This window comes from Pipra filicauda, unplaced genomic scaffold, assembly GCF_003945595.2.
Source record: "Pipra filicauda isolate LSUMZ 115617 unplaced genomic scaffold, ASM394559v2 scaffold208_size1342795_pilon, whole genome shotgun sequence".
In the NCBI taxonomy this organism is placed as follows: Eukaryota; Metazoa; Chordata; class Aves; order Passeriformes; family Pipridae; genus Pipra; species Pipra filicauda.
In genome coordinates this window covers 432,908-457,911 of record NW_024104319.1, presented here as the reverse complement: position 1 = coordinate 457,911, position 25,004 = coordinate 432,908, and the positions used below count along the sequence as shown (strand labels likewise).

General features: G+C 40.7%; 1 protein-coding gene across 6 annotated transcripts in view; it reads right to left on the bottom strand.

The window, feature by feature from the left end:
- Positions 1-11,882: 11,882 nt before the first annotated feature.
- RNF38 (ring finger protein 38) overlaps positions 11,883-25,004 on the bottom strand; it is a 114,345-nt gene continuing 101,223 nt past the window's right edge. For all 6 annotated transcript variants that reach the window (XM_027745148.2, XM_039380925.1, XM_039380926.1 and 3 more), the window contains 5 exons: positions 24,619-24,725; positions 22,983-23,067; positions 21,379-21,500; positions 20,392-20,491; positions 11,883-15,303 (listed from right to left, as the gene is read on the bottom strand). In XM_027745148.2, coding sequence (XP_027600949.2) covers positions 15,241-15,303; positions 20,392-20,491; positions 21,379-21,500; positions 22,983-23,067; positions 24,619-24,725 — 477 coding nt within the window. In that variant the 3' untranslated portion in view covers positions 11,883-15,240. The remainder of the gene's footprint in view (positions 15,304-20,391; positions 20,492-21,378; positions 21,501-22,982; positions 23,068-24,618; positions 24,726-25,004) is intronic.

Sequence of the window (25,004 nt, the reverse complement as noted above, 5' to 3'; positions counted from 1 at the left end):
GTTCCAGAACAAAGGATTACCAGGCTTTTATACACTCATAGTCTATGTGCACCAAAGTCTGGGGTCTTCCTACCTCCTGTGGTCTCTCACAGTGGCTGGGCCACAGGTCCCTGTGCCCTTTGTTGTGTAAAGGGTCAGCACCAGTTCCTGGCCTCTTGCCTCGGGCTCCCACCCAGAGCTCAACCTTCAGGTCCCACTGCGGCTACACACCAAGTTACCTGCACTAAATATATTCCTCAACATGTGGCTGGTCTTTGCCACCACGAAACCACACAACACTGATGGAAGATAATCAGACCAGGGCTCTGGTTCCTCTTCTGGCAAAGTTATTCCCCAGCCTGTTGGTGCCCAGCCTTAATTGTTGCAGAGTTACTCCACGGGTTGGATAAGCCCAGAGGCCGGTCTTGATCTCTGTGAAGTTCATGCTGTTGCCTTTCTGCAGCACATCACAGTGAGTGATCAGAAGAGTGACCCTGCCTGCCACTCGATCTGTCCTCAACCCCTGCTCTGCCCGCTCCTTCTTTGTAATGATACCAAATTTGCTGAGGGCACATTCCATGCTATTGCACTGGTTGTTGATAGGAACATTAGGGCGCATTGGGCTCAACATCAATCCCTGAGGAGTGGCACTAGTAACCAGCTGCCACTTGGACTTTGTACATCTAATGACAGCACTCAGTGTCTGGCAGTTCAGGCGTTCTACTCCACCTATGCAAACAACATCGTCAGTTTGTCTGTAAGGACATTATCAGGGCCCACGACTTGCAGGGTTAAAATTTGCAGGTTATTAGTACCTAGGACATTTTCCATTACAAATGAAGTTACTGAGCTAGATTATCTGTGCTTTTTAGTGTTTTAAATTGTTTGGTATGGAGGACAGAGTTGCAATGAAGCTAAATAATGTTTGTGTAAACACTACTGGATGATCAGGCGCTGCTATAATGCACTAAAATAAGATGTACTTTTGCCCCAGTACTTTATTGTCTACCACTGGGTGAAAATGCTGCTGCACTGTGTCTGTGTGAGGTCTGAAGAGCAAGAGACACCCTGCTCTTTGCATTCCACATTCATCTTTCTGGAGGGAACAATGCTAAACTCTCAAAACAGAGTTTAAATGCTTCAGAGCGTGTCTCAGGCTGTTTTTGCCCAGAAGAATCATCCTCCAGCACAGACAGTGGAGAGGAGTAAGAGTTAAATCAAGAAGAAAACAGGAAGTTATAACGTTTTCCTGGTTCAGCACCATCTCATTGTGAAAGCCAGCTGGGGAAGAAGGGTGGGTCGGGCTGATGGGGTCAGAATGCCTTTGAGTCTTCATCTGTTAGTTTTGAGGTGAAATGACACTTTCCTTCTGCGGACTTTGGATCTAATAAGCCTTCTGCAAGCTAGGGGTGCATTTCTGCAAAGTCTGTGTGTGAAGCTGGCAGTGTGCAACACACAAAGACCTGACTTTGATTTAGCCATAGCATTCTCTGTTTCTTTGCATAAAAAAATTCCTAATGCAAGCTCTGACTCCACCTTCATACTTGAGTGTAGAGGTGAAGGGAAGGAGTGAAGTCTGTTTTAGTGTACAATTTACGGGTTCTGGTCCAGATCTGGACTTTTTTTGCAGCCATTTACAAAACAAAACAAAACAAAACAGAGGAAAATTACAAACCCAAATGGAATCACCACTTCAGCAAAGACACTGAGGACTGTAATTTGAATGGCACTAACAGACCATCTGCACGCATTGAACAGCCTCGAGTCCCTTCTGCACAAGGGCTGAATGTTAAATAAGGCTGAAGTGAAGAAGCCTGTATTAAAAAGGGGTGCTTTCAATAGAAATCACCCTTCCCTATGGCTTGAGAAGAGAAATAATTTTTACTGCAGAAATCAGAGTCTATCTTTTTTGGTTTGCCTCAGGGTTACCCGTTTCTGGAGGGATTATGCAGGGAAGACCTATCTTATTCTGAGTCAAGTGAACCTTCTGGAAACTCACGGATACGTGTGTATATTTTAAATAATCTAATTCTACAATTAGAAAAATGTCTTAGCAGTGATACATGAATTAAATTTTCAAGTCTTTTCTCCTGAAAAACAAATAAAATTTTGAAGCTCCTACCTTTACTGGCACTGAATGTTCATTGTGCTTTAACATTTCATTAACAAAGTAAACGAAAGCAGGAATCATTTTGTGGCTAAGTTGCCCACTACTTAACCTAAAAAGATAGAAAATCATTCTAGACTATCAGAAAAAAATACTGATGTATAAATTTCTTGCTAATTTTAGCAAAATATACTCTCAAACACATGCTTTTCAAAATATACTTTCTGCATCATTATGGAAAGATAGCATGCTCTAAAGAAGTGTCAAAATTGCTTCAAACTTACATGAAAATTTTGTCTTTCCTTGTAGTGTCACTGAGTTGGCTGGGTAGTGGCCAACCCTTTCAACACACACATTTTAAAGCACCAAGTAACCAAGACAAATAAGGATGAAGAAAAAGTGAAGGCATTCAGAGCTTTTTATGCCTCAGTTTTTAATACTGACAATAACCCTTGTGCTGCCTGGTCCTCTGAGCTGCAAGGACCATGACTGTGGGAACAGTGACTTTCCATCTGGGGACACTGAAATTGTCAGGGACCAGTTGTACCAGTTGACTGTCCATAACTCCACGGGGCCAGGTGGGTTTTATCCCAGAGTACTGAGGGAGCTGATGGATGTTACAGCAGGACCTTTCTGAATCATGCACCAAGGTCTTGGGAGCGTGGGGAGGTCCATGCTGAGTGACAGCTAGTCAGTGTTATTCCAGATTACAAGAAGGCCATGAAGGATGACTCAGGGAACTACAGACCTTTTATTCTAACCTCAGTACCTGGAAAAATCTGGGGAAAAATCATACTGGGTGCTGTTGAAAGACATTTAAAAGACAATGAAACCAATTTTCTTCACAGTAACTAGTATGGGACTGTGTTTTGGATTTGTGCTGAACACAGTGTTGATGACATAGAGATGGTTTTGTTAGTATTGAGCAGGGCTTACACAGAGCCCTCTCATACTGCTTTTCATGCTGCCACGCTGGGGAGGAGGTTGGGGGTAGTGGGGAGGTTGGGAGAGGACACAGTAGGGACAGGTGACCCAAACTGACCAAACACATATTCCATATGGCACCATGCTCAATGAGGGGAAGAAGGATGAAGGGGGAGGCATTTGGAGTGATGGTGTTTGTCTTCCCAAGAAGACAAACGTGATGGGGCCCTGCTCTCCTGGACTTAGCTGAACACCTTGCCTGCATGTGGGAAGCAGTGAGTTAATTCTTTGTTTTGCTTTGCTTGTGTGTGTGGCCCTGTTAAACTGTCTTTATCTCAACCCATGAGTTTTCTGCCTTCTACTCTTCCGATCCTCTGGTGGGGGGACTGAGCAAGCAGCTATGAGGGGCTTGGCTGCTGGCTGGGGTTAAACCAGGACACAGGGTAAGGTGTCCCCTAAGACAAGCCAAAGTGGGCACAAACACACCAATGCAGTTACAGGCCAGAAGATGTTCTCTATCACCACAGCCTCTAATGCTGCACCATGAAATGATGCTAACTGAACTGCCATCCTCCCCCAGGGTTCCTCACTAAACCTGATTCTGCCACTGTCACAGGGGAACAGTGTTCAATTCACATGGCTTGAAACCACCCAGGATCAAAGCAGTTTACTGGTTTCTCAACTACATGCAATTAGTTGTCAATGAGCTTGCACTTTAGTCTCCTGAGGGGTCTTGGGCTGCAAGTGGGGAGGGCAGTTGGGCAGGGCCTACCTTAATTCAGATCCCAGAGTTCTCCCAGAGGGGATCAGTGCTCAAAGCAGAGCAGAACAGGAAAAGGCAGCTGTAATTGTTCCCTGTGGCAGGAACAGAACAGCCTTGTCACCATCCTGACCCAACTTCAGGTACCCCAGAGCCACTGTGTGAGAGAAAAACATAGCCCTGGAGTATTATTTCCCTACCAGCTTAAGGGCCACACTGTGAGACTGGAAACATGGGTGGAGACTTGAAAACATTGCCTTTGAACCCCCAAGCCATGATCTCCCAGCTGGTGGGGAACAAAGGGCAGGAGAGATGTGGGTCTTCCTTCAAGGATGGTATTTCTCTAGAGCAGCTTCCTGGGAGAGAATAGGCCTGCCTGCAATTGCCATCAGCCACCCTGTCTGGGCAAGGCTTCCCCACACTCAGTCTGACACACCAGAACTCCACATTCATTCTGGGTTGGTGAGGGCTGGGAGCCCCTCTCCGTCAGCAGGCTGTCACCTGGACAGGTACTCCTGGTTGTTCCTTATCAACTTTTCCCAAAACTGCTATGGGCAGAGGCATGCATGATATGGCCCAATAAGCCCTTCTCAGTCCTGACAACTGTTGCTGGCAGCACAGGGACCTCAGACAGAGGAGGGAAAATTAAAGATAGAAGAGGGGGGTGCAGGGGCCTGGCAATGGCCCCTATATCCTTTGGGAGTGAGCACATGCACAGGGAACAGGGCACAGCCTCAGCTGCAGTCTTGTTCTCTTTCCCTGTTGTGGTGTCTGAGAAGAAAGTGTCCCTGACAAAACTGAGAGGGACATGTGTGCTTCAGAAAGGCTCCTCTCCCCACAGAGTAGGGCAAGGAGTCACCTCTTCACTCAGCCACAAAGAGTCCTTGGCAACACAGTACCATTAAAAGCAATATGTTTCAAAGCATTCCTCCAAGCAAAAGTCTCCAACTGCAGTTCAGACTCTTACTCAGACAGCAGCATGGTATGGCCACAAGCAGCCCCTCCAGAGAGTTTGCCCACAGCTTTTTGCAAGCAAACAGGTGCCAGGAAAGGATAAATATGCATCCCCAGCTGCTCTCCAAAACAGTACTCTAAGTCAAACAAGAAAGAAGGGGTGAAGGAACATGTCCACCTTTCACTACAGCAATCCTATTCCCCTTGAGAGAGAGTTCTTAGTTACACCATCAAGCCAGGTTTTGCTCATGTCCTGCCATGGGCATCCACAGAGCTGCTCTATCCTGGGCTACCTGTTCCTGCAGGAGTCATATTAGCATTCCAGTACCCCTTTGTGTCCCCAGCCACACACTAACCGTGGCCTGTAGCTCTCGGAAGAGCAGCTCTTTGCAAACCTGCTGCTCCTTCTCTCCCTTCCTACACCTCCCTACAGCATAAAATACCTCTGTGGTGACCATGGTGAGGTGAACAACATTTCCTCTTGCACCTGTGCCCCAGTATAAGCTATGGGCTTGGCCTTACCAGCATCTGTTAAGATTAAGAGTTTATCCTTAGCTTGTGCTCTGAAAGCCAATGCCTCCAGAGCAGGAGGAGCACAGTCCCATAGCCTCTGTGAAAGAAGGCACTCAATATTTGCATAATGAGATTGTTTTACTTGAGATTATGTGCTGCAAGCAAAACAGTTTTATTATACAGGCTCTCTGATCTCCCAGTGATGTTTCAAAGCAAGATGCTGCAACTGAAAACTAGCTGACAGGAGAAAATTAAAGTCATAACTTGCTCCTTTCCTTCCTCTACAGTCACATGCTCTTGCTTTCCACACACCACTCCCCCAGTGCCCTTGCAGACTTCCTGCTCATTTGCCTCCTGAAGACAGGCAGGAGTTTCAGATCCAGGAGACCTGCTCCTGCCCCAGTGCAAGGCATGTGCCACATCAGCAAGACGTTACCAACAACACCTGCAGCACCAAGTGCCCCTTTTGGGCAACCACGTACTGGGGCACATGACACCACATCACTCTTCACTGACTGATGTGAGCTGAGAGCTGAGGAAGATGAGATTCTGCTATGGACAACTCCCAGGTTCAAGGTAGACAACTCCCAGTGAAGCCCTAGTGATGCTCAGGGGTTCCTGCTTTCACAGGCAGGAGAGAGATTCTCTAGTGTGTGGTACTCTCAGTCCCAGGCAGGATCTAGGCTGCATATCCAGCATGGAGATGCTCAGATCAAACAAGACTGATATCATGTGGTTTGACTGGAAGAAGACAGCTAGGAAGATGCAGCAGGTTCTAATGTAAGCACGTAGTCTGGATATGCAGCTGGGAGAGGGCTTGCCCCTTAGGGCTTGGAAATGTAGAATTTTCATTTGGCACTGTTATCTGTGCATTTCACTTGTACTGACTTAATTTTGTTTTCTTGTTTTTCTCTTACTGCCATTGCGCTTCAGCCAGAGATTCTTTCTGTGGCATGTTCTGTTTGCTATAGACAACCCTGTAAATAGCAGTAAGGCAAAGACAAGTTTTTTTCTGTATTATCATTTCCCACCTACCTCTGTTTATGGCAACATTCTGATTTCATTTTCTATTTTTCTGCTTTGCTCGTCCACAAGGTTACTGATGAACTGCTGCATCAACAGCGCTGTCCTAGGACAGCCCAGCAAAGGTAGCACTGAAATCCACCTTCATTCTACAGGAACCGAGATTTTCTGAAGATAGGTGTTCTCTGTACCCTCTGCCCTTTCAGTTCTTTGTAATACTTGCTCAACGCTGCCAATTGCAGAATGGGCACCTCTTGTCTGAGTAACAGATGGTTGTCATTCAGGAGCCAAAGTACAGCAGTTGGAGTTCCTACTCAAAAGGCACATTTTACATCTCCCCAGAAAATTTCCGGGGAAATGAAAACTGCCCCACTAAGCTGTGGTAGATAAAAACCTGCAGAGCAGATTTTTGGAAAAAGAGTCCAGAAATATTAGCAGGTATGTAGGCACCATCTACCGACCATCCGAGATGTAAGATGTGAAGAACTATGAAATAAGTGTGGCCACAGCTGCATGTACATACTTAGGCTGGCCCTGCCTTACTTGTATGCAAACACAAACCACTACATCTCAATCTGCCATAATTTAGATGCCCTGACAGTGAAATAATGCCATTCACTTGGCAACTCACATGGAAACTGCCCTTTCAAATGAAATAATCCTCTTACACACCACTTTCCTTTTCCCAGAGTCTGGCTTTCAGGCTTTCATATAAAATATTGTTACCTACAGGGCAAAAGAGATGCCAAGCAAAACACTCTCCCTGTTTGAGCACTGTGCCTTACACAGTCCATGTGCTGTCAATTTGCAGTCCATATTTGCCACAGTGACACTGTCCCTCTGCACAGCCCCATCTAAGGAGAAAAGCACTCCCAGTCTTGTTCACCTAATAGCAATGCCAGTAATATCTCTGAGGTGGAAGGATATTACCTGATGTTATGGCTGTACCACAGAGCTTCAGCAGGACCACAAAAGATTTAATGCTTTCTGCAACATTAACAGCATCCATGATAGCATCTAAGAAACAGCTTAGAGATGGCATCTCACCAGGTTTCCCCGAGCAGTACCATTGTGGCAGCAAGGCTGAGCTGTCCACACAGCTCAGAAGGAGCACTGTCACACTGTCAGCAGCGTTGTCCTTAGCTGTTTCTGTTCTGCGCTGTCACTGCCACAACTGTCAGGAAATTGGCTCGGCTCGGCAATAACCCATGATCCCTCCCACTCCTGAAGGGGAAACACACCATGTTGGGAGGTGGGGGAAGACAAAAGGGAGGAGGAGGAATGGGAGTATGTAGAACTTGCATAGTGATTGAAGGTTTTATGCTATAAAGCTGCAGCTCTGAGACACAGCCAGATGCACAGGGGGGTGGAGGGAATGCTCTCTGCATCTCCCCAGAAAGCATCAGTTGTTGAATGACTGCCATCTGCAGTTCCTAGGGAAGCTAGAAGCCTTCTGCTGGTTGATGCATTTTGCCTTATCCAGTGGGCAGAACTCAGCAGAGGCTTGCTGTGTCTGTATACAGTCTTCTCAGCTATCTTTTGTCTCATTTCTTCCTCCAGGTCCTAAAACAAGATAAAAATGAAAGTGTATCTTTCCATTTCCACTTGCCTACAGAGCAATCTACTGAATCGTTCATGAACTGAGGGCAGAAATTCCAGCAACGAAGCTGTCCTGTATCAACAACAAACTCAGCTGTGTTTCTAAAGCTCGGGGATGCTTGATGCTGAGATTTCCCTTCGCATCAGATCCTGCAAAATCCACCATAAGCAAAATTATGGGCTCCCATTGGAGAGATCAAGTGTGAAGTACCCACTTCTAAGACAATCCCTGGAAAGGCCACCAGCCCAGGAGTGCTTGGTACAAATGGATGTTCCTAAGAACAGTCTCCTTAATCAGCATTAGCAAATCTTGTCTGTGCTCCAAATTTCTGATACCCTGAGAAAGATTTACCAAAGCAGATCATTGGTTCTTTCTCTTAATGGATTAGGACAGACTATACCTTTCACTTCAGATAGGGAGTTCTGTCCAAACAGCATTTCTGCCTGCTACCTTAGGGTCAGTTTAAGAGTTAACCTTTCCACAAGGCCTTTGGTTAACCTGAAGGCTTCTGCTTCTGGCTCTTGTCCCTGTCCCCTGCCCCGGGGTAAACTGAAGTCACACAACAGTTCTCTATTTGTTTTGCTCTTCTATTAGTAAATTGAAACTTGACTTCTCTAGGACATCACACAAAAATGAGGGCATGCAGAATTGGATGACCTACAAATACATTACTGGAACAATTATTTGTGTTGTGTTCTCTGTGACTTCCTCAGCACGTGATATTGATATTAGTCAGTAAATGTCAAACCCTACAGAAGTTGTATGATTTCCTGTCCTTTCATGTACAGTTAATGATTGTGCATTGTGGAAGCTCATTCTTTTGCTGAATGAGACACCCCATTAATAACAGACAGACATTATGGTGATAGAATTAATTTTAGTATGTGAGTGAGCCATCATCCAAGACCAAAAATAACATCTTTATTTTCTGATGCTGTATCATTTGTAATAACTCAACTGCATTTACTCCTTTTGTTGGCAACTGATCAGCATCCATGTTGAAGTCTTAAAAATGAAGCACAATCACCTCTTTTCATCCTCTGCGACCTCCTTTCCCTGCTGTGTTTCCTTAAATCTGGTGATGCTACCTCAAGCTGCAACAGAATAGAGAGTAAGACAAAGAGAAGCTCGTAGTAAATATTTTTTTTAATTTGGCCTTGCTCTTCAGAAGGAAAATAACATAGCAAAATGTTATAAGGCCAGGCAAAACACAATCATACATGTCCAAAGTGCTCCTGGCTCTCAACGTTGGACTCGATTTAGAAGGGAAGCATATGTTGCAATGGAGTAGTGATAATCCTCTGTACACAGAAGGGATATGGTCTGTGATTAACAGCAGGTCAGTAAAATGCAGAGCAAGAGCAAGTTGTAAGAGAACCAATACTTCAGATATTGCAAAAGCGGGTGTTCTAACAGCACCTCTTTCAATTAGCATCATTATTTTATTAATTTTTATAGAAATAATTTCTAATTACTATGCAAAACTATCACAGCTAACTGTTAAGGGTCCTTTTTTTAAGATGGTAGGACATATAAATATTATGCTCTATGTCTCTTATTTCATTACTAGTCTGTTGCACACCTAAAAAAGATTTCCATTCCTTGTTTTGAGTACAGTTCCTTCTTGTTTCACTTGTTAAGCTCACCAGTTTATCTTCAGTTATGAGCAGGACTTTATGATGGCCCAGGTTCCTAGTACTCAAAAAGCTCTGAACTGCTTCTTAAATTCTGTCCCCATATTCCTTCTATAACTGCCTCTCAAAAGAAACCAAACATCCTTCAAACCCTAGCAAACATGGTTTGGTCAACATGATTCTCCTGGACACACAAATCTATGGGGAGAAATAGTGAGCTAGAAGGAGCTTCATGGAGTATCTCCCAGGATATTTGTCACGGAAGACTGTGTTGCTTGGGCATCTGCACAGCAGTTAACTTGGACTCTTCTAGGGGTGACAAGATGGTGCTTCACTTATCACAGACGTCCATTTCAAAATGAAAATCTGCTAAATTTTGTTTTAGGAGCCTGGTGGTACATGAGTTCTTTCAGAACAGGAAACGGCACTGTGAGACACAGTAGGGTACAAGTGGCACAGTGCAATCCACTGCAAAAGCCAGCACATAAGACTGTGTTTTTCAGAATATATATTTTAGAATTGATGACTCCCATTTTATTTGCACGTTTGAAAAAGCACTGAGTTTTATGGACGCAGTAATTCAAAGAATCATAGAATTTGCTGAGTTGGAAGAGACCCATCAGGATTACCAAGTTCAACTCCCGGTCCAGCACAGGACCATCCTCAAGAGTCAAACCATATGCCTGAGAGCATTGTCCAAACACTTCTTGAACTGAGACAGGCTTGGTGCTGTAACCACTTCGCTGGGGAGCCTGTACCAGTGCCCAACCATCCTCTTGGTGAAAAAACTTTTCCTGATACCCAACCTAAGCCTCCTCTGACTCAGTTTCGTGCAGTTTCCTCAGGTCCTGTCACTGGTCACCACAGAGATCAGTGCCTGCCCCTCCTTTTCCCCTCCCAAGGAAGTTGTAACTGCAATGAGCTCTCCCCTCAGTCTCCTCCAGCTGAACAGACCAAGTGCCCTCAGCTGCTCCTCACACGGCTTCCCCTCAAGGCCCTTCACCATCTTCACTGCCCTCCTTTGGACACTCTCTAACACCTTCTTATCTTTCTTACATTGTGGTGCCCAAACTGCACACGATATTAAAGGTGAGGCCGCCCCAGGTCAAAGCAGAGCAGGACAATCCCCTCCCTCCCCCAGCTGGTGATTCTTTGCCTGATGCCCCCAGGACAGGGTTGGCCCTCCTGGCTGCCAGGGCACTGCTGACTCAGATTCAACTTGCCATCCAGAAGGACCTCCAGGTCCCTTTCCTGGCACTACTTCCCAGCATCTTATGCCCCAGTCTGTACAAACATCTGGCATTGCCCCATCCCAAGTGCAGGATCCCGCACTTCCCCCATTGAACTTCCTATGGTTGGTGATTACCCAGACCTTCAATCTGTTGAGGTCTCTCTGCAGGACCTTTCTGCCCTCAAGGGACTCAACAGCTCTTCCCAATTTAGTGTTATAAGCAAACTTAGTATCTCTTCCTGCCTCAAAGTCATTTATGAAGATGTTGAAGAGCACAGGGCCCAACATGGAGCCCTGTGGAACCCCACCAGTGACAGGTCACCAGTCTGATGTCACCCCATTCACTGTTACCTACTGTGCTCGACCCGTGAGCCAATTGCTCACCCACCACACGATGTGTTTATCCAGCTGTGGGCTGGACAGTTTGTCTAGAGGGACACTGTGAGAGACAGGATTGAAGGTTTTACTGAAATCCAAAAAGATTACATCAACTGGCTTCCCTTGATCAGCTAGGGGGGTTACTTTGTCATAAAAGGAAATCAGGGTGGATAAGCAGGAATTTGCTCTCATGAAGCTGTGCTGGCTGTGACCAATGACTGTGCTGTCTTTCAGGTGTTTTCCAACACCCTCCACAATAATCTTCTCCATAACTTTACCAGGCACTGAATTGAGACTGACAGGCCTGTGGTTTCCAGGGTCCTCCTTCTTGCCCTTCTTGAAAATCGGGACAACATTTGCCAGCTTCCAGTCAGCTGAGACCTCTCTGGATTCCCAAGACCGCTCAAAAATCAAGAGAGGTTTTGCAATGACATCAGCCAGCTCTTTGAGGATTCTGGGATGAACCCCGTTAGGCCCAATAGATTTGTAGGGATCCAGCTGGAGCAGCAGATAACACCCTTAGAAAGCTGACCTTTTAGGCAAGGTTTTGAGTCCTATGAATTCTCACACTTTTAAAAATATGACAGAGGATTCCATACCAGCTCCTTATGCTCTCTCAGATTAAAAAAAAAATGTTGCTAAATGTTCCTACAGTCAGGGAGGCAAAGCTTTCCCCTACAACACAAGTGGCTGCTGCCAATATTTCCAGTTGTGTGATCGTGCACAGAAATAGTAAGAGAAGACAATACACCTCTAAGAAAAAGAGCAGGACGAAATTGTGTAAGTGTACATCATACATTTATTACTGAACAACTCTCTCAACTCCAAAATTGGGCACAGGGATTAAAAATAAAAATTCATTGCACTACCTAGTAAAGCATTACTAGTAACTCTCATAAAAAATGTACAAATTTTGTTAAAAATTTATCAAGCCTTCAAATGATTTGGTTACAGATATTTATAATACATTTAAAACTACATGTTAAATGATACAATAGCATATGACTTAAAGAAAACACTTAACAAAATATGATTCCAACAAAACCCATAAGCTTTCATAATAATTAGCAAATCTGAAACACAAGTAACAAAATGAGGTAACAATGTACCAAAGGAAAAAACCACAGCTTTTACAAAGGCCCAAAGATAACTCAGTCAAAAATGTTTTCTACAATTAAAACAGTTGGTAAATCTCATCCCAAGTATTATGCAATATATTAAGGACTGTGAACTCACATTCAAGAGCCTGTACAAAATGACATACAACACATGGCCTTACTTCTTTTTGTAAAGAAAGCCACAAAATGAGACACTGGAATTATCTGTAGGCCTTGATATCCACTAAAATGTCAAATTAAATTGACAGTTTATGCAAAAAAACACAGCAGTGCCAATATGATAAAGCAAACATATTAGAGGTTGGGTTGTATTTTTTGTTTGTTTTTTTTTGGAGAAGAAAGAGTCAGTGGATAGCAGAAAGGCAATGAACACAAAAAAGTGTTGCTGAATTCAGGTGCTGTCAGGCACCATGGCAGGCTGTGCATAACATATGGCAGTTCACAGCTGAACATGAATCCCCTCCCTTGACAGCCACCACAGCGAGGATGTGGTTGTGGCTTGTCTGAGCTGATTCAGAACGTAAGCATGTGTGCTGTTTGTACACTAACCACGGGAAGCAAGTCCACATTCATCTGCAAGAGTCCCATGCAAACCAAAGAACCATTCCAGAAGAGATGAGCCATAACAGTGCAACAATTAATTTCAGCATTTTACCAACTTAGTCCCTCCATCTCCTAGATCTCCCACCACCTCAGAGAATTTTAGTGGGGGGGGGAAGGGACATTTCTTCGGTTCCAGAAAGAGAACTACTTCCCCTTGGCTTCAGAAGAATGTGTCTTGTTTACTTGAATCAAGTTTAGAAAAAGTACCCTCTTTCCATGCTTCGAACTGAATATTAAGCACAGTAGTGTTAGTCATGTTTAAATCTGTACACACAGAATTTTTTCTTTTGCAGTTATATAAAAGAGCCTAAGTTTTGTAAGACATGCGTGGCATATGCTTTCTAAACAACATGATTTTTTTTGTTAAAAAAATAAACTTCATTACATGTAATTTAACCTGCTAGGTGCTATTGTGAAAAGCCTATTCTTTAACTCCACAGAAGAGAGGAGAAATTCTATTATTTTGAAGTTGATGTAACAGCATTTTTATTTATTTAGTGTTCCTAAGTATGGATAGGTATAGAAAGCTTGACTGTTTTTGAGAACTACCTGCATAACTAAACAGAGGGAAAAGCATCTGAAATAGGGCAAAATTGTGCTTTTATTTAGCTGCACCAAGAGCTGTGACTGGTCTGCAGAATCTTCAAAGAGGAAAACCAGCATGGAGAACATCTAACACTGTTAGAAATTATAACTGATACTTAAGCATAGCAGCATACAAAAGCATAAGACATGATAAAGAATAACTTAAAGCTGAGACTGGCAGCAAGTTGTAGCAATACTGGTAATTGTGCCACTTGTGCTGCTGCAACCAAAGTAATGACACCGAACTTAGGAAAAGAATTTAATTGCAAAAAGTGCATCCTTTTAATAACTGTGGTGTATGCAGGCCTAAATATTTTGCTAAAGCATATCAGAGATGTTAACAGTGTGAACATTACATAGAAAGCTAATATTATTCCGAGCACTTGAACAGAGATTATCCCCTTCTATTTCACAGCACTGTTTTGGAAGGTGTTCCATTTTTTCCTATAGCGGAGTGCTCTGGAAACTTGATTGCAAAAATGGAGGGAATTCCTTCTTCCATTTACACTCGCCATTAAATAAGGAAGGGCAAGAAGCAGCATCAGGGCAACTGAATTCTGCAGTTAATGACCAAAACCTACCTTCTCTTTTGATACAATGAAAAAAATATAAAATTTTACTTCTCTGAGAAAATGCTAAAAATTGTATTTTATTCATGAAGTTGCAGGAATAAAATTGTAACCTTTTACAAGTTATTTTAGTTACATACAAACTCCCTTGTAGGTGACAAAGAATGTGTGTATATAAGCTAAAAGTTGATGACCTTAGCAAGTACAATGGCCAAAAGTTAAGAGCTGTTCCACAAGAGCCTCAGTGTCCTTTCTGATTCCTTTCATGGAAGAAACACATAACTGGCAAACCCAGCTAGAAAAATTTAAAGGGAAAACAGAAGAACATTGATATTCATATTAGCAATTGAAAATGTTAATATTGCTAAATGCAATATTGCAACTCTACATTGATAAAATAACTTGTAAATCAGCCATTTAAAAATCCAGACTTTGTAACATATGATAAAAACCCCAAGGTTACTCATGTATGAACAATCAATGCATTCTTTAGTGGTACACACTTAAAGCCTCCAATGAAGGGGAAGCATAACAGCTGTTTGAATAGTAGGTAGAAAGGTCTTTACACCTGTAAGTACATTGGGGAGGAAATACTAAATGTCTGTAATTGCTGCACCCATCGCATTCAGTGTGCAACTGCAAACAAGGAAAGGAACCAGTGTACAGTACTAGTACTGTTTAAATAACACACAAGATTATACATTGCAGCATAATTATTACTACACACATACGTTCTCAGTACATGCTGGTATATAGGTTCTCAAGCACACAGGCACACTCAGTCACAGGCACACTTCACACATCCTCTCACAGGCAAACACACACTCACACCATTCACTCCCACTCACAGTATCTGAAGGCTCTATATAAGGTAGATTGCTATATTGTTTGGAGCTACCACTTTTTTTTTTTCTCCTTTTTCTTTCCTATAAAAGCACATGCTAAAAGATCACATCCACAGTAATCTCGCAGCAATACTCGGAATGATCACACAGAACCCAGGGAATGTTAGTGCACACACAAAATTAAGCTAAAAAAAAAAAAAATCTTTGGAGTTCCAATCACACTGTTAGTATAACAATCCCGTAACTGTGAAGACTAGTTATAAGCTTTATAATTGATTAAGTCACACAGTGCAAAGTAAGGTCCATTGACCCTTTTGTGTAAAGGGTAGGCTGGAAGCCACATGGGTAAGTTCCATAGAGAGTTCATATATACATGTGACCAGAAACACCCAAACCAGATTTGTGCTCCTAGGTTGGTCATTCTGAATCACGATGCACTTCCGAAGCATCAGCTCTACAAATTGGGCAGGTACGATTCGCCTGTAAAACCAGAAGAACAGGAGGGGTTACTGGACTGACAAATACGTTGCTAAAGTAACGTGACACTCAACATCTGTGACTGGTGAAGAGCAGTTCAAGAGTACCCTAAATGAGAAGAGACAAAGTGTGCTTACGCCTTTTTTCAGTTTGTTTTGTTATGTTAGGAGTGGTGTGGTGAGTTTGCCGATTCAAAATCGTTCACAAGAAAAAAAATAAATTGTGACTTTTATCTTTAAAGATCGAGCAAAACAACAAACGGGCTCTGTCTAAGTGATGGTGGTTTTAATAATGCAGACTCACAGCTATGGTACATTGCCATCAGATGGATGCAGCTAAGAAGCAGTACTGTGTGCTGCAGCAAAACCCAATGAAACAAGATGAGCCACCTTGGGCTGCAAATAAACATCTTGTAGGAGGGTGTCATGTTGTCACAAGCTCTACTGATCAGGAATGACATCAAGCTTTGTTTATTCAGTTACTGTCACAGAAAAACATCATATAGATTTGGTCAAAGTTGAAAGCAAACCAGGGAAAAAGGCAAGGGGTTTTAGTAAAAGGAAAGGGGAATTAAAACAAGAAAGTTAAACAAAGAGAAGATGACCTGACTAAACACATATTCAAGTCTAGATTTGGCTCTTCAGTAAAGCACACACTGAAAACATGTCCTGTGACTCATTTACTTTTATAGCTTCCTTAAAAAATAAGACAGATGAGAAGTAACATGCCTTAAGCTACTGGGAAAGTATTTCTGCCTTCTCATTCCCCTTTTCAAATAATGGTTAATTTCATTTTAACCAATGATGAGAAAAAGCCCCAAACAAACACACAACATCTATGATTAAACATTTCCTTTGCAAAGGGCAGAGTGAAGGGAACCCTTCCCTGCCCCAGATTCTATATTTCATAGTTATGAAAACTGCAGGACCAACCACTGTCAATTCCAAGTCTTTCTAAGGAAACCAAAATTTTCAATGAAAATACAAGTGACAAGTATCAAAAAAATGTGGCTCTATAGGCCAGAATTTAGAACTCACTGTCACAAATCTCAAATCCAAACAGTAACTAAATCCAGTGAAAGTAACAAGTTTTTACTGAAAAACATTATTTAGTAATGCAAGTTAAAATGAGGGTATATTTTTCTGTTACTACTGATTACTACTGTTATCACTGGTTTTGTAAAGTATGGATTGGAGAAACAAAAATTTATTTCTCTATAACTAGCAGTTTTGAAATATACTTGAGGACAACGTCATTATTTGGTCACTTCATTGTATGTGCATGATTCTAGATACAATCTGGCTAATATAATTTTTAAAATAAAGAGGCATGTCCTTCAAAATGCAATGGATTAATGAATCAAGAGCTATTCACTTAGGTCAACAATGAGGTAGGAACCATCTGTACCACAGAACAGCATTCAGTGGGAGCAATTTCCTGATAGGAATTAAAGAAATAAACTTACTGTGCCAGGATAAGATGAATACTCATGGACACCACACCACTACTCCTCTAGCAACTTTTCAAGATCCTACACGAACATCTGTTTTAAATTTAGTTGTATTTTTGTGCCTTTCAATAAATAATTCCCCCTTCCCGGCATTTAAAATGACTTCTATGGTGTCAAAAGAGGAGTAAGGTAATACTGACCTTTTAACTTGCCACTCTTTCAGGTAGATTTACTTTTTGTACTGTAATGAGAGAGTGCTGCACAACAAACCCATCTACTTTTTTTTTTTTTTATTTTATAGAAATTTATAGTTAAAGTGAACTGCATTTAAAATAGTAAAACTATAGAGCTACTGAAATACTCTAAAAACCACTGCACTACTTTGGTGTTAGTCCATCAGAAATAAGCCAAAGTATAGTTACAGTTCGTCTTTTCTCATATATAATACAGCATTTCCTACTAGACCATTAAATAAAAAGGCAAGTAGTTCTTTTAAGCTGGTTCTAAACCCCCTAGGTGAAAACAGGTCAGTGTCAAGTTTTCCTTTGGGATGATAACTGTTACTTCATAGAAGAACAGATTTCCCATGTATTCATATTTGACTAAAGGATCTAGGATAATAAATAAACAAATACTGTGAAATATGAGAATTGACAATACCATGAAAAGCTAAATAACTTTCCTCTTGTTTCCTCCATTGTATTAGATCTTCTCTCATAAGTCTTTAAACCTGCTTGACCAGGGAACTATTAATTAAAGTGGGCAGCCTAACAGACTGTTATAGGACATTTTCTCTCACTTGTTCATGTTACCTAAAAAATTAGTACTGAATATAGCATTATAGCACCTAGGCAGATCATATATGTCATGCATACAAGCCACAAAACTTTGTTAGATAGCTTTTTTCCCCTCTATCACTACCAACAGGCAGCAGAATCAGAATTTTTTTTTAAATAATCAGATTGGATCACTAACCTTTTATTTAAATCTTTCACTAAGATGACACATGATGAAACTTAAAAAAGAATCAACTCGACTCCATAGTTCTAGAAATATTCCTAAATAGCAAATACTTTCTTCAAAGATACAAGATCAAATCAGTAAAACAGTGACAAACTGGTTAACTTTTTTCTTTTTTTACCTTGTTGAAAAACGTTACAAGTACTGAAAGCTATGATTTCTACTTTCCCTTGCAGAGTTTATCAACATGATGTTGGCTGGATGACATGAATTAAGTGGATCTGGACATAATTATACAATCAACACATTAAAAAAGTTGTCAAATTCATGAAAGAATGGAAAGAAACAAAACTAAAGCTCAAAATATCTTTCAGTTATCCTAACTTCCAGATGTTGGCTGCTTAACTGTAAACGAGGTTAGACAGAGGCTGTAACTAAAATAGACTGGTGTCACAGGTAATTTGTTACAGCTTGCAGAGTAAAATAATCTTATATATACCATCTTTCTACTGCTGTAACTGAACCCAAATAGTGTAAAAGTACTGTCTTAGCAACCCTACTTGGTGATGGTTTAACCTTGTCTTGCTTATTGTGCACTCAGCTCTGGAACACATGATGTCAGTGCAAGCAGTTTCAGTGGGTTTAACTGCAGCCCTTTAGGGTTTGATTGCATACCTTACACCTCATTCTAAAGACAATCTTTAGAAAATACCATGTGATGATCTGTTAGAAAATGCAGTTTCTAAAACAGGACAGGAACATCAGCAAAGCTATTTCACCACTACTATAGTACCTCTATGATTATCAAAACAGACTAAATCCACTTTTTTCACTTTACAGTTCCGAATTCTATTCCCAGTTCATTACCACTTGAAAGGACTAACTCTAATGTACCACATGGAGTCCCAAAAAAGCATAACTCAACATACTTGTCTGATTCCTGAGTCCAATGTCAGGTACAAAAGAGCACTAAGAACAAGACAAGCATGCATGATACTTCCCTGACATGTTCCTCTAACTTCCAGAAATCTGCAGATCAGGGATTCTATGAATCAGAGGTATGTTTTCTTGCATTAATAGCCTGGAAAGAGCTGGTTTTAAAAAAGTTTAGATAATCAACTTAACCTGTATAGACCTATAGTGTCCACTATCTCAAAGGCTGTGTCAAATGATCTTAGTATTTTTTTTCATAAAATGCAGTGAATGCTATCCCTGGATACTTAATGTCCACACCACAACTGACTTATGAAGTTTCATGTAGTGAGAATACTGACACACGTAGTATGAACACTGCTCAAGAAGAGTAGGGGGACACTGAAGAACACTACTTCAATATATATATATGTATATGATCTACTCTTAATTTGTAGTTAGTGAATAAAACAGCATACATCTAGCACAGATATATTGATAATATTATGTGGAGTGGGTGCGTGTACATGGCTTTTTAATCTGACAGTAAAACAACCAGATGTTTAGATTCCTCTTGCTGATTCTCGAGCATGTATGTGGATTCAGATACTGAAGGACACCTGTTCTAATGAAAGCTATGACCACTGTTGTAGAAATATTTACTGACCCTAGATTTAGTAGGAGCCCTAGACCTAGCCTACCAAAGGTAGCTCAAGGGCAATTTCATATCCTACTTTTTAAAGCCCCTCTCATTATTCTTGGTATCTTGTTAGCCAAAGGAATGCTGTCAATATTAACTTGATTTTTTCTTTCTCTGAATATTTTAGTGTATGCCTAAGATATGTATTTTCCCAGTTTTATGATGTCATAAAGGCATTTAATTTCTTCTTCCAAAACAACTGACATCATCTGTAATTCTCTAGGGACCATATCAACATAGGATCATTGCAGTTCCCAATGTTCTATGCAACAAACTACACACAGATCAAAGTTGAATAGAATAAAATACTGAAAAAAGCTGAGGCAAGATGGGAATCAATTCCTCGTTGACAGTAGATCTGGCTAAATGCAGCCCTGTAGAAATGTCTATCATCATCTACTTATTTGTATTTCTTGTTCTGCACATCTTCTGCATTGCTGCTATTTAATCTGTGCTCTTACTGGGCTGTCCCGATTCTAGAGCCTTTCTTTTTTGCTCAAATTCTCTTGGATGGGTATGTAATATTGTAAAACTATAATTTCTATTTGCATATATTAAATTTCTGTACATACGCATACACATATACGTACACGCATTAACACATTTTATTTGCCTCAGAAACTAATATTAATAGCAAAATGTGGAAGGAAAGGTATTGGTACTCATTCTTGCTAGGTAAGCTACGTAGAACAGTTAAAGTCACCATCATCATGAAACTCTACATCACACTTTCTGTATTATTTACATTTTTTCCAAGTCTTCAATATCACATATTACTCAAATTCACTGTCATTGTTCTAAAGAAATGGAAAACATAGTAAGATCTGTCAATGAAAATAATTCTCTTCGTATTCATTTTCCCTTGTGCCAAAGATTATACAGAAGCAACCTTCAACCATTACTAGAAAAATACCCTATTTAGGCAGTGCTTCCACTCTACTGGCATTTCTAGCCTACGTATCGGAAACATAAAACAAGATGAAATGTAAGTGGAACAGCAAAATACCTCCACTCTCTCCCCCAAAACTAACTAATGCATTTCATATAAGATAGGATTATTTTTTCTTACCTTCAGCCATTTATCAACACACTTGGCATGGAACTCATGGTTACAGGGTAAGACTCTAAGTAGCTGCCTTGACTCAAAATCACACATGCACACCACACATCTGAAAAAGACAACAAAGTTCAAGTGTACCTGCTACGTAAGAACAACAAACACATAATTCCATGTAAAACCTTACAGGTATGACTGTGACACGGTAGCTATTTTACTTCTTCAGTAGCTACGGTGATCTGTATCTAACAATGTAAACTGAGAACTGACTCTGGGGTTTTGTGGGTGGGGTTTCTTTTTTGTTACTGTGCTTTCAAATCACAAAGCAAGTGCTCCAGCTCACGGGAGCTCACAGATGCAACCAATACAACAGAACAGACATTTTACCAAAATCTAAAATAGCAGAAATAATAACCTGCAAAGATCTCTCCCTACTGACGCTTTTAAGTCACACCAAAGGTCACGGATCAGAGAAGAAGCCTTATGCTGAAGTTCAAACATTAGATAGTATTTGGTACTAAGTCACTTAAACTACCTTCATATTGATACTGCCCTTTCCACCTGATTGTGCAGATCCTACAAACCCAGTAAGTTAAGGGGTTTTAAAAAAAGAAAAGATGCACTCCTAAACCACTGACCAGGCTCTACCAAGAGAACTTCAAACTTCCAACACTTGAAGCTGTTTTAACAGAAGCTAAAGTCCAAGTTGACAATGTCACTTTAATGTTTAGTTGCTGAACCTAGAACACCTCACTTCCATTTAATTTTTTTAAATGCTGAGGAACTAAAAGAAACATAGCTAAATTATGCGAGACTAGATAAGAAGTTTTAAAGCAAGAATAAACAGTATTGGAAAGCACACCAAGAAAAAGAAAATTTAAAAAGCTTACTGACATGACTGCTGTTAAAGCCCTTCTGACCTAGCTGAGGCTGCAAGTTAAACAAATAAAAATCAAGCCACTTAAATTATGGACCTTTGAAAGAGACCAATATACTTACAGTGTCTGCTCTGATTGGTGATTGTTTGGATTGAATCTGTAGGATGGAAGCTGTTCAATGTCTGCTTTTGTCAATCCCCGTGGTTTGGCTTCTCCCAGACGTTCTGCCAAATTCAGCAGTGCCTGCAAAACATGGAAACTGGACATTTAAAAATTCACTGGCTCTGGTTTCACTAGATTTGGGGCTACCATCACACCTCACTACCCCAGCTAGTAGCACAAAACACCCTTCTATCAAGAAATGTTTAGAATCTTAGTTTTCTGATACAATACAAGCTCCATGGAAAGTCTTTCAAAACTTAACCATTTTTGTAATTATGTAAAGTCTTATCTTTGGGATTTCAGAACATCCAGAACCCAACTTCCAATTAGTCCTATGGCTGCATGCACAGCTCAGTAAATAATTTGCTTCTGAGGGATCCCCTCACCCTGCTATCAAATTAACAGTGCTGGTAACCAGATATTGTCAACTAATTTTCTCCCTAACAATATGTGAGTCTCCTCTTGTGAGAGAAATCAACAATTTAATGGGACACAGTTTCTGATTTCCACTCCATGTCTTGGGCTAGCTGAATTAAAATATGGAGATTTTATCCTCAATCTGGACAACAAATATATACCACCAAATTTTAAGTGCTTTTTTTTCTGCCAAATTTTTAATTTTCTATAAACCAAGCATTGCAGGTAAAATCCTCTCATGCACATAACTGGCAGTCTGTCATATATGTAACTCACACTCCTTCACAAGGGACCTAGGCAAAACATCAAAATAAATGTGACAGAAAACCAAAGCACAGAAAAGTTAAAAGATCCTGTGAAAGCTGCAAATGGTACTGATCACAAAGAGAGTTCTTATACTGTTGAACCTAGGGTTCAAATTCTCAGAAGACATTGCTTCTGAACCACCACAGAAGTTATTACAGAAGTGCTCATTGTTAAAATAAAAATGTGCAACTACACAGAGATCTTAAGGGGAACACAGGCAGAGAGATGCAAAAGTCAGGGTTGGGTTGATGACTGACTGAAGAGAAATCAAATGGAATCAATCAGCAAAGACACAACAATTGGAACTGCCCCATAATTATCTAAGATATTTAAGAGGGTTCTACATCTCTAGATGTGAATTACCACACCCTCCTGAGGGCCAAGAAGAACAGGGAGTAAGGCAGTTTTATAAACATTACACTTAGATTAATCAATCCTATGACATTAAAACTGTTCTGTATTAACACTATTCTGAAAGTTACACACACAAACCCAGTGACTTACCCTGTTCTTTTGAAAGTGTTTCACTTCTGTTAGGTATTTAAAATCAATTAAAATTTAAAAGGAGAATAGTAGCATGTAGAGCATAAAAGCTGAACAATTTAATGATTACTAGCCTGGAAAGGTGGATTTTGGGAAACCATAATAGACAAGAAAGAAAGCTAAGCACTTCTAATATCCAGTATTACAAAAAAATCTGAAAGTATGGTTTTTGATTCCATCTTCACAGTCATTATATTTATTTGAAAGGCAAAACCAGGATTAAAAGTAAAAGATAATAAAATTTTATCTATTGCTTGAGCTAATATCTTTAAAAGCAATTGTAGTTCACACACCAACCTCATAGTTTTCTACCTCTCCATCTTCCACATCCAACTCAAAGCTGAAAGCTGGTCCAACTGCAGGTGGCACTGGGAGCATTGATCTACCACGAGAGCAAACAAGGATAAGGTTCAGCATCTTGCTGAAGTAAAGCACAGAAATATCTGGCAGAGGTAAAGCTATGTTATTGATCTCTCTTAAATCAACATGTTACCAAAACTGGTAAAAATGTTATGTTTGAAGTCAAGAGCAGACATTTGAAGTGAAAGAGTCACAGGAAAAAGCTAGTTCTGCCACTTTTTGTTACTGGGAGTGCTGACTTTTCAGTTGCATGCATGTCTCCCTTGGTACTTTCAACCAAGCTCAGCTTTATTACAAAAATTACTCTCTTAATTATCATAGACTGTGGAGAGTTAAAACTAAAAAGAAATTGACATTTTTGTTTTAAATATGTTTTATTTCTTTAAGTGGATAAAATACCATCAAAGAAAAAGAACCCTAAGTTCACGTAGCTCTCCAATACAAAAGTCTTGCAACTTTTGTAAGCCTAAAACACACAATGAAGATAGACATGATCTGCTACTGGACCAACTTCCATACTGAAGTCAAGCACAAATTCACATACTGTGATGTTGGTTAAAGCAGAATCCCTTCGGATAGGTATGAGATGTTTTTCTAGTTGTATATTCAATAAGTGTTTTTACCCCCCCAAGATATACTATGGGTCAAAACTTAAGGCACACACAGAAATCAAAAATTCAAAGCACTAAAATATACTAAAATCCCACTGAAGTCATCAGGAATTCCTGTGCCACACTGTGTCTTCTACAGACAGGCAAGAAGCTATGACATTACTCTCAGACTGGAAGATGCAAACTTGAACAACTTTGCTGAAACAGATTTCTGGTGCCATTTTCATGCCACATCTGACATTGTGCACAGAGGAACTACAGATCTGATGTCAATATTTGATTATTTCCTTGTCAATGTCAACTTTGCCACCAGAAACTTAATCTTCATTTTCCAAACATTTTGTACTTACAGAACATAGAGACTAATAAATTTCATGTCAAAAACCCAAACTGCCTCGCAGAAAGTCTGCCATAACACACTATAGCTAATTTCTGAACGTTAACTGTCCCACATCTTTTACGAAACAGCTAAAGAGGCAGAACAGAAATTTAACAGCTGTAATAGAGTAGCAGTTCAGCCTATAAAGGCTGAACACGTCACAGAAAGCTCTCACTCTTCTGTTTCATAATTAAGAACCAAACCAAATTAATTTATTCTCTAAGTGAAGACTCCTATGACTTGATCCTACAGTGTAACCACGTCTCTGTAAGAGCATCACATATCCAAGATTTAAAATTTGGTCAAGATTTTAGGAAGAGTTCAGAAACAGAGGCTGTCGTGTCTCAAAATACCTAAAAAACTACATTGGACAAAAATTGTTCACTTATATTTCTCCTTGCTCAAGGGTGTATGCTATTCAAAACAGGCTGAAAAATTTACATAGAAATGAAAGTTTTCCTCTGAGACAGGTGAACTGTGCCTGGTCTCTGGCAGAGAGACCAACCATAAAAAGTGCCAGGATGCCTGTTGAAAGTCACATGACTTAATAGCCTATATGGAAGCAAATGTACTTTACACTTACAGCACATAAGGTAATAGGCTGGGATGGTAAGGGTGTGGTGGTATTGGCTGCTGTGATCGGTATCTGCTGCGCCCTGTGAGTCTTCGAGGCATAAAAGGTGGGTAAGGCTGCAAGAAAGAAGAAAATAAGCTTCAACTGGAACTTGTGGAACTGGAACTTGTGTCCAGTTCTGGGCTCCCCACCACAAGACAGACAGGGACATACTGGAGAGAGTCCAACAAAGGGTCATTAGGAGGGGACTGAAGCATCTCACGCGTGAGAAAAGGCTGAGAGAGCTGGGATTGTTCAGCCTGAAGAAGACAAAGCTCAGAGGGATCTTATCAACGTATACAAATACCTGAAAGGGAGGGTGCAAAGAAGACGGAGCCAGGCTCTTTTCAGTGGTG